Here is a 10,000-nt window from a genome sequence, read left to right on the forward strand (position 1 = left end):
CTCTCTCTCTCCATCTCTCTCTCTCCATCTCGCTCTCTCCATCTCTCTCTCCATCTCGCTCTCTCCATCTCTCTCTCTCTCTCTCTCTCTCTCAGACCCAGGCGAAACATACAGGGTTTTTTTTGCACATACAAACACCCATATGTATGCAAAACACACACACCCACGCACGCACACGCACACATGTGCACACACGCACCCATGGGCGCACATGCACGCACACATAGGCGCGCGCTCACACACACACACGTTTGGGCAGGGATATGGTGCGCAATGAATAATGAATGAAAATGGAGAGTGACAATGAGACTGAGGGAGTGACATTGTGTATGCTATGCCCTGTAAAAAACACAGATGGCATCTTAGGTGCCATCTTAGGGCAATGGACGTGCATTTGAAACTTTTTCCGACTTTATTTGATAGAACAGTGTGAGAGGTGGACAGGAAGCGAATTGGTAGAGAGACGGGGAGGGGTCGGCAAAGGACTCGAACCCGGGTCAGCCGCATGGTAGGGGAGCGCCCCAGCGGTTGGCCACGGCAGGGCCGGAACTGCATTTGAAGAGTTCAGATGCAAAACCCCCTAACTCCATTTCTGAAGACCTGCACTTCTATATTTTTAGAGAACCCAGTTGTTGGTCTGGTTTACATTCATGTACTTGATAATACATATAAATAGTTATATTACATAAATAAAATAAAAAATATGCAATTTTGATAGCTTTGTATTAAATAAAAATGAATTAAGATTATTTTCTGAAATGGCACTTCGGGGTTTTTGCATCTGAACTCTTCATTTTAATAGCGAATTTCGTACAGAGAGACAGAGTGCAGTATTCTTACTACACACACAACCGATGTCATGCCTTGGCTGCATTTCCCGAAACCATAGTTGCTAACTATGTTAGCTACTTTGTTGCTTACAATGCAATTTCCCATTGGCAACTACCCAAGTTGCTAACTGGCTAGCAACTGTGCTTTCGAGAAACGCACCCCTGCTGAGTATGCATTCTCTACTGTCTACTGTTATACAGCATGCCTCCACTTTTGCACCAGCCTTACAGTTAAGTTTGCTACATATACTGTCTTTTGGCCCAACACAAGTCCTTGATCGGGTTTGCATTGCGCTGTGTGTGTGTGTGTGTGTCTGTGTGTGTGTGTCTGTGTGTGTGTGTGTGTGTGTGTGTGTGTGTGTGTGTGTGTGTGTGTGTGTGTGTGTGTGTGTGCGTGCGTGTCTGCGTGCGTGTGTCTGCGTGCGTGTGTCTGCGCGCGCGCGTGTCTGCGCGCGCGTGTCTGCGCGCGCGTGTCTGCGCGCGCGTGTCTGCGCGCGCGTGTCTGCGCGCGCGTGTCTGCGCGCGCGTGTCTGTGTGTGTCTGCGCGTGTGTGCGTGTGTCTGCGCGTGTGTGCGTGTGTCTGCGCGTGTGTGCGTGTGTCTGCGCGTGTGTGCGTGTGTCTGCGCGCGCGTGTGTGTGTCTGCGCGCGCGTGTCTGTGCGCGCGTGTCTGTGCGCGCGTGTCTGTGCGCGCGTGTCTGTGCGCGCGTGTCTGTGCGCGCGTGTCTGTGCGCGCGTGTCTGTGCGCGCGTGTCTGTGCGCGCGTGTCTGTGCGCGCGTGTCTGTGCGCGCGTGTCTGTGTGCGTGTGTGTGTGTCTGTGTGTGTGTGTCTGTATGTGTCGTTTTGTTTTGCACCTGTCTAAAAGCTGCCAGATGATGAAAAGGGGGCTCGGTGATGCCAAGGACGCACACGGACGGCAAACAATTCCAGTCCGTTTTTTGGAGAATAAAAAAATAAAAAAATAAAAAAAATAAATGAATGAATGAAAAAATAAATAATAGAGCCGGGAGCTGCCTGAAGCTGACTCAACAGAACACACTTGAGAACTGAAGGCCATTTTCTGACGCTCAGAAGAGAGAGAGAGAGAGAGAGAGAGAGAGAGAGAGAGAGAGAGAGAGAGAGAGAGAGAGAGAGAGAGAGAGAGAGAGAGAGAGAGAGAGAGAGAGAGAGAGAGAGAAATAGAGAGGCTCCCACTTTCACAATAAGACCTCCACTGAAAAGCACAGAGGAGATGAAAAGAGGGAGGAAGAAAGGACTGGCGAGAGAGAGAGAGAGAGAGAGAGAGAGAGAGAGAGAGAGAGAGAGAGAGAGAGAGAGAGAGAGAGAAGTGAATCTGAGGTGAGAGGGGATGACGGGTATGCATAAAAGAGGGAATTTGGAAGAGAGAAGAGAAGAGGGGACTGAAGCATGGACAGGAGGAGGAAGAGGAGGAGGAGGAGGAGGAGGGATGGAAAGGAAGAGAAGAGAGGAGTGTGAGGAGGAGGGCTACTGCAGTGAGTGAGGAGAACTGAGGGAATGGTAAATGGCGAAGAAAGAAGAACAGCACCATTTCCCAATGTGAAGTGTTCTTCTAGCCTTGGTAGTGCGCGAAACGCCTAGTGATTGGATACTCCGCGGGGTTCACCGAAGAGTATCCAATTACTGGGTGCTTCACGCACTACCTGGGCTAGAACACTTGACATTGGGAAATGGTGCAGGAGTAGGAAAAGAGGAGTCTCGATGACTTACTCAGTGCAGCTCTCTCCACCAGAGGATGTAAAAGAGGAGGAGAGACAGAAAAGAGAGGGAATAGGTGCTGAAGGACAAGGGAGAGGAAGAGGAAAGGGAAGAGGGGAAGAAAAAAGGTGAAGAAAGAAGAATAGGAGTAGGGAAACAAGAGAAGTCCGGATGGATGAATGACTTACTCGGTGCCACTCTCCACCAGAGGAGGAGTAGGTAGGGATAGAGGCAGAGAGGGGAGGAGGAGGAAGAGTGGTACTGGGTACTGAATGCTGAAGAGGGGGAGGAGGAGGTGGAGGAGGAAGAGGAGGAGGAGGAGGAGGAGGAGGAGGAGGAGGAGGAGGAAAAAAGTGAAGAAAGAAGAATAGGAGAGTAGGAAAAGAGCAGTCCGGATGTCTTACTCGGTGTAGCTCTCCACCAGAGGATGTAAAGCAGGAGGAGAGACACAAAAGAGAGGGAATAGGTACTGAAGGACAAGGGAGAGGTAAAAAAAAGTGAAGAAGAAAGAAGAATAGGAGTAGGGAAAAGAGAAGTCAGGATCGGGATGGATGACTTACTCGGTGACACTCTCCACCAGAGGAGGAGTAGGTAGGGATAGAGGCAGAGAGGGGAGGAGGAGGAAGAGTGGTACTGGGTACTGAATGCTGAAGAGGGGGAGGAGGAGGAGGAGGAGGAAGAGGGGGAGGAGGAGAAGGAGGAAAAAAGTGAAGAAAGAAGAATAGGAGTAGGCAAAAGAGAAGTCCGGACGGATCACTTACTCTGTGCCACTCTCCACCAGAGGAGGGAGGAGGAAGGAGGAAGAGTGGTACTGGGTACTGAATGCTGAAAAGGTGGAGGAGGTGGAGGAGGAGGAGGAAAAAAGTGAAGAAAGAAGAATAGGGAAAAGGGAAGAGTAGGACAAGAGAAGTGCGGATGGATGAATGACTTACTCGGTGCCACTCTCCACCATCTGCGTGAGCTGCGAGATGCCGTCCAGGTTGATGAACTCCTGGGCGAAGGTCAGGTCTCGCGAGGAGCTGGCCAGGTCCTTCAGCGCATCCAGCTTGGAGTCCATGCTCGACGACTGGATCCGCTCGTGAAGCTCCGCCGCCGTCGTCGCCTGCCGACCGTCGCCATGGACACATTAGATTACATTACATTCTTTTTTTTTAGAGAAAGCGCGCTCAACTCCCAACTGTTTCTTACAAGGTCTTCTACAAGGTCTTTGGGTGCGAGCAAACAGCAAAGTTCATGTTTAGTAAAAAAAGCCGTACTCCCAGATGAAATTCTTGCAGTTTTAATATCTTACTACCCAGTAAGATTAAAAACTGCAAGAATTTCATCCGGGAGTGCAGTTTTTTTACTACACATTACATTACATTACATTAGGCAGACGCTTAACCAAAGCAACTTTCAAAAGAGGACATAATCATAGCCAACATCACTAGCAAATACAAAGGAAAGGGGGTGAAAGGGGGTCAAAGGGTAAGGGGGGGGGGGTCAGGGGTGGTAGGTGAAGGTTAAGGGTGGTGGGGGTGGTTGCAAGAAAGATGGAAGATATATCCATTACAAAATATATACATGTAACAACATATTCATAACAAAATATGTACCGGTACATTGCACTAACAGAGGGGTAGGGTATCAGGGGTGCGGGAGGTGGTAAGAAAGACGTAAACATATCAGTTACAAAACATATAGCACATTGCAAAAACATGTTGGTCATTCCTCCAATTGATGAAAAAATCTCCACAGAGAGTGAAGTGGTACACTTTTCAGTTTACAGAGTTTTATTAAGGGGCCAAAGGGTGAGGAGACAGAGGTGAGAGAGGTCAACAGTGTTGAGGGTGGAATGGGGTGGTTCAGTTGTAACAAAGATGAAAACATATCCATTACAAAACATATCCATTACAAAACCATATACATTACAAAGCAGGAGGCGAGTGGGATGAAGGGTAAAGGGTGATGGGGGAGTGAAACGGGTGGTGTGTCATTAACAGATCAGGAAGGATGGCAGCAAAGATGAAAACATTTATATTACACAACATAGGGCTGGGCAATATGACGATCTATATCGTTATCGTGATATAAAAGTGTATATCGTGACCTTTCTCCTATATCGTTTATATCATGTGATCATGTGATAGTAATTTTATCAATTTTATACAATTGAATATCATTTAATTGCATTTCATGTTGTCACAATACAGACTATAAGTTAATGTAACTGTAAAAATAAGAATAAAAAGATCCATTTTAAAGACAGGTTGTTTTGCGACATGAAAAAATAAAGAGCAAATAAAGAGAATAACTGAAAACGTATGTAATTGTGCTATATTGTGATATATATCATTATCGTGATATAAAGTAATCCATATCGTGATATTGTTTTTTTCCATATCGCCCAGCCCTAATACAACATACACATTACAATACAGTTACACATTACGAACAGTTAAAATCTGAAGACTGCGTATGTTTTTCAAGGTTTTATGTTTATTTATGTTTTATTTTATTATTATTTTTACCTTATGTTTTATCTTAATGTTTTAAATGTTTTTTGACTCTAATTAATTTCCTTCTTTCTTCCCTGTTTTCCTTTCATTTACATTTGTTAACTTTGTGAAGCACATTGAGTTGCACCTGTGTATGAAATGCGCTATATAAATAAACTTGCCTTGCCTTGCCTTACAATACATACACACATAGACAAGAGCAAGGTCAAGAGTCAGGGGTACGGGTGAGGAGGTGAAATGGGTGGTGTGTCATGAGCTGGAGCGGAGATGAAAACATATACATAGTGAGAAGGTACATTACAAAAACATATAAATTGCAAAACATACACATTACATCGAAAAGCCAGGGGCAGAAATCAGGGGTACGGGTGGCGGGTGGTGGAATTGAGATGAAAATGGAAAATGTGTGTGAATGTGAGAATGTGTAGGTGTGTGTGTTTTGAAAGCGCTTTGAGTCAACGTCATAGAACTGCGCTATAAAAATACATGTTGTATTGTATTGTATTGAATTGTATTGTACATACAGTCCCAGGAAAAAGTTTGTACACCCTTTGAAATTTCTTACCTTTCTGTCAAAATTGGTCATAAAACATGGTCTGATCTTCCCGGAAATCGCAAGAAGGAACAACCAGAGTCTGCTTTAATTAATTCAACCCAAACATTTACAAGTTTTCATATTTTCATTGGCCATAAGATGTAAACATTCACAGGACAGCAAGGCATAAGTAAGTACACCCTTGCATTCAATAGGTTTTAACCCTAAGTTAGTCGCAATAACCTCAACCAGATGCTTCCTGTAGTTGCAGATCAGATTAACAAAACAATCTGGATGTATCTGGTCTCCCTCTTCTTTAGAAAACTGCCTCTCCTCAGCAAGGTTTGTGGGATGTCTGGAGTGCATAGCTTTCTGACTTCATGCCTGATAATCTCAATTGTTTATTTGTCAGGGCTTTGACGTGGCTATTCCAGAATGTGTATTTCATTATTATGAAGCCATTCTAAAGTCGATTTGCTTCTAAAGTATGGGTTGTTGTCACATTTCAGCACCCATCCTCTTGTGTGCTTCAACTGTGTGACAGACTACCTCACTTTTTTTCTGTAAAATATCTTGATAAACTTCTGAGTTCATTGTTCCACTGATGATAGCAAACTCAAAAGGGCCTGAGGCAGCAAGGTAGCCGCATATAATGATGCTTCCGCCACCATACTCAAAGGCAGAGATGATGTTTTGGTCAAGGTGTGGTTCTCCAGTTCTCCTCCAAACATGACATTGTGTGTTCCCCTGAACAATTCAACTTTGGTTTCAACGTTAGTCTACAGAATATTTTGCAGTAATTCTATGAAGCATATAAATGCTTTTTTCCGCAAACCTCAAAGGTGCAGCAATATTTTTTTAGACAGAAACCCATTAATTTAAGATTGGCAGAATGAATCCCCTTTTTAGCTATTCTTGGTTACATCTCCTCTTCTGAGTATGGTAGCGGGAGCATCATTATATGCGGCTACATTGCTGCCTCAGGCCCTTGACAGTTTGCTATTATCAGTGGAACAATGACCTCAAGTTTATTGTGATATTTTACAGAAAAAACGTGAGGAAGTCTGTCACACAGTTGAAGCACACAAGAGTATGGGTCCTGAAATGTGACAACAACCCATACTTTAGAAGCAAATCGACTTTAGAATGGCTTCATAATAATGAAATACACATTCTGAAATAGCCCAGTCAAAGCTCTGACAAAAAACAATTGAGATTAAAGGACATGAAGTCAAGAAAGCTATGCACTCCAGACATCCCACAAACCTTGCTGACGAGAGGCAGTTCTCTAAAGAAGAGGGAGACAAGATACAAACAGATTGTTTTGTTAATCTGATCTGCAACTACAGGACAAGTCTGGTTGATGATATTGCAACTAACTGAGGGTTAAACCCTACTTAATGCAAGGGTGTACTTACTTATGCCCTGCTCTCCTGTGAATATTATGGCCTTATGACCAATAAAAATATGATAACATGTAAATGTTTGAGTGGAATTAATTAAAGCAGACTCTGATTGTTCCTTCTTGAGATTTCCGGGAAGATCCGACCATGTTTTATGATCAATTTTGACAAAAATGTAAGAAATTTCAAAGGGTGTACAAACTTTTTCCTGGGACTGTATACATTGCAAGACATATCCAAAACAAAGCAGGGGGCAAGAGGCGGGGGAAGGGGGGTTGGGGGGTATGCAACGTATGAGGCATGCAAGTTGAAACAAAGATGAAAACATGACTGGATATAACAGTACAAAACAGAGGGTAAGCGTCAGGGTGGCGGTCAGTAATGTTGATGGCAGAGGGAGGTAGAGGGTAGGGATGTAAATAAAATCGAAATGTATCGATGTATCGGAAGTATCAGCCGGCGATTTAATCGAATCGCATCGTATCGTAGGGCATTCTTAAGAATCGAAAAGAATCGAATCGCTGACCCCTGTGCAATGCCCTAGCTCCATAACACAATAGTAGTAATGGAACAGTAATTGAAAAAAATCGAATCGAACCGAATCATTCGTATCGTGGGGAATTCTTAAGTATCGAAAAAAAATCGAATCCCTGATTTAAGAAATCGATAACGTATCGTATCGTCATGAAGGCTGTGATTTACACCCCTAGTAGAGGGTCAGAGTCAAATGCAGGGGGTCAAGGTAATGATTGGAGAACAGGTGAGAAGATTAATAGGGCAGGTGGTCAGGAGTCAGCCAGGCTCATAAGCCCAAGGGTTGCCGGTTCGATTCCAGACCCGCCAGGTTGGGGAGTAATTAACCAGTGCTCTCCCCCATCCTCCTCAAAAGTTGAGGCTCCACACCACACGGGTGAGGAATAAATGCAATTTCGTTGTGTGTGCTGTGTGGCACGCTGAGTCACAATGACGATGGGAGGTTCCCAGGTCGGCATTCACTTAATAGATATTGCATTGATATTATATTACATGCAGGGAAGCCTACAGGAGGGACAAATGGGTCAGTTGTCCTGGGCCCAGGGAGAAAGGGGGCCCAGAATTAGGTTCTGAATACATTATACGTATTTAATTGGGGGCCCTTTTAGTTGATTTTGTCCCAGGCCCGGTCAAAGCTGTCAGCGGCCCTGATTACATGCACTGGGTTTCAAGCTTACTGCAATCTACTGCATTCATCAGCAGACTAAACAGGAACTGTATAGAGACCCAACGGACAAAACAGACCTCTCAGAAAAGATAATGAAGGAATCGAACAAGACAGGCAATACAACACAAACAATCTCTATCCAATTGTTTATAAATGGGAATTCTTTAGGTGTTGCAATAGAACACACTCTCATTTCAAGGTGTTGCTCAGAATTGTGAAAAATAAAACTCAACCAAAAAAGAACCCTTGACAGAGAGTCAGGCCCGAAAGACACTTAGTCAGAGACACAGAAGTGATGGCTGTTACATCAACAGTTGATTTAATGAGTCAGAACATCGAACAAATATTTGCTCTGTTGTTTGTGCCTATGTGTTTGGCCAAGCTCTGTCCGTGTAAGCAAAGCATCAGCTGTTTTCAGTCTGCTTGTTTGCTTTGAGAAAAAGTTAATTTCACACAGATCGGGACCATCTGCCGTGTCTTCCCATAACTGTAAACAGATTCAGATCTTTTCAAATTCACAGTTATCTTTCCATTCCACTGGCCCTTCAAAGTGTATTTGTACAACCTTTCATCTTGTAAAAACACAAACACACCAAAAAAGACAAAAAGCTACAAAGCGTCGCTGGACGGTTTTCAGAACAAGAATGACAGCATTTGGATTCCAATGAAAGTCTTGAGTGTCGGACAGATGCAAGTGCCCGTGCAAACGCTGTCAAGCCTCCCCTACATTCACATCAGGGGAGCATTTCTCGAAAGCGTAGTTGCTAACTACAGTAGCTTCTTTGTTGGTCACAGTGCATTTTCCCATTGGCAACTACCCAAGTTGCTAATTGCTAAGAACTACGCTTTCGAGAAATGCACCCCAGATATGGCACTGACTGAGAACGCAAGGAACCTCAACAAAATCCAATCTGAAAGTGGTCATCCATTCTGTGTAGTGGTGACCGTCTAACTATCTTGACTGTCAGCATGTCATCCACTTTGAGTCTGAAGACTGAACACTGAACAGGTTGTGATCCCTGGCTCTCTCCTTTAACCTTTAAGAGTGGGAATGTTCGGGCAGTGAAAGTTCTATAGAATTCTGGGCACCATTCAATACAATTTTGAATTTTAGAATCTTACATTGTTATAGAACGCATTCTTTTTATAGAATGTTCAAAAACCCACACTCTTAAAGGTTAATTCTACTTGTGAGTCTTGCGTGCTGTGCAATAATGAAAATGTGATGTGCATTTGGCAAGACTGTGCAAGTCTTCAGTGCTTTGAAACTCCTGTTACAAGACTCAAGTCTTCTGATTTGGACGATCAACATCTCTCAGTCTTAACACTGCAGCCTTAACCCATTTTGTCGAAAAGCCCTTTTTGGGAAAGGGTGCCCTCTGTCCATTAAATCAGAAATATCTCAGCCTCTGAAGCACATACAAACATGAAATGAGTTACATTTAAAAGCCAAGACCCTCCTCTTGCAGTATAATGTTCATTCAGCTCTAACATACCCACATATTTAATAAGCAGCTCAAATCTCAAAATCCTGAATGCAGTGTACATGTGTATCTCCAGGACACAATGGGTTATGTGACAAGAGTTGTTGACAACCTGCTCAGAGTCTCACTTAATGCTTTACAATAAAGAAACTCCTGATGACTCCAACATTTGATGAGTGCAGTGTCCCAATGTGGCCTTTGTCTCACTCACTCACTCTCTCGTCGACGTGAGTAACATTTGCAGTGTGGTAAAATGTGAAGTGGCATAATGAAAATGGTAGGGAATGAGACTACCGTAGGCTGTGCAGCATTCATGTGTCTCCTTCATTCGTGT

The 10,000-nt window shown here is 44.0% G+C and overlaps 1 protein-coding gene across 1 annotated transcript in view; it reads right to left on the reverse strand.

Annotated features, from left to right (window-relative positions):
* LOC134436043 (engulfment and cell motility protein 1-like) overlaps window positions 1-10,000 on the reverse strand; it is a 116,751-nt gene that overhangs the window by 55,543 nt on the left and 51,208 nt on the right. Inside the window, exon 6 of the mRNA XM_063185071.1 lies at window positions 3,478-3,647. Coding sequence (XP_063041141.1) covers window positions 3,478-3,647 — 170 coding nt within the window. The remainder of the gene's footprint in view (window positions 1-3,477; window positions 3,648-10,000) is intronic.

The sequence above is a fragment of the Engraulis encrasicolus genome, chromosome 20 (assembly GCF_034702125.1).
Source record: "Engraulis encrasicolus isolate BLACKSEA-1 chromosome 20, IST_EnEncr_1.0, whole genome shotgun sequence".
Taxonomy (NCBI): Eukaryota; Metazoa; Chordata; class Actinopteri; order Clupeiformes; family Engraulidae; genus Engraulis; species Engraulis encrasicolus.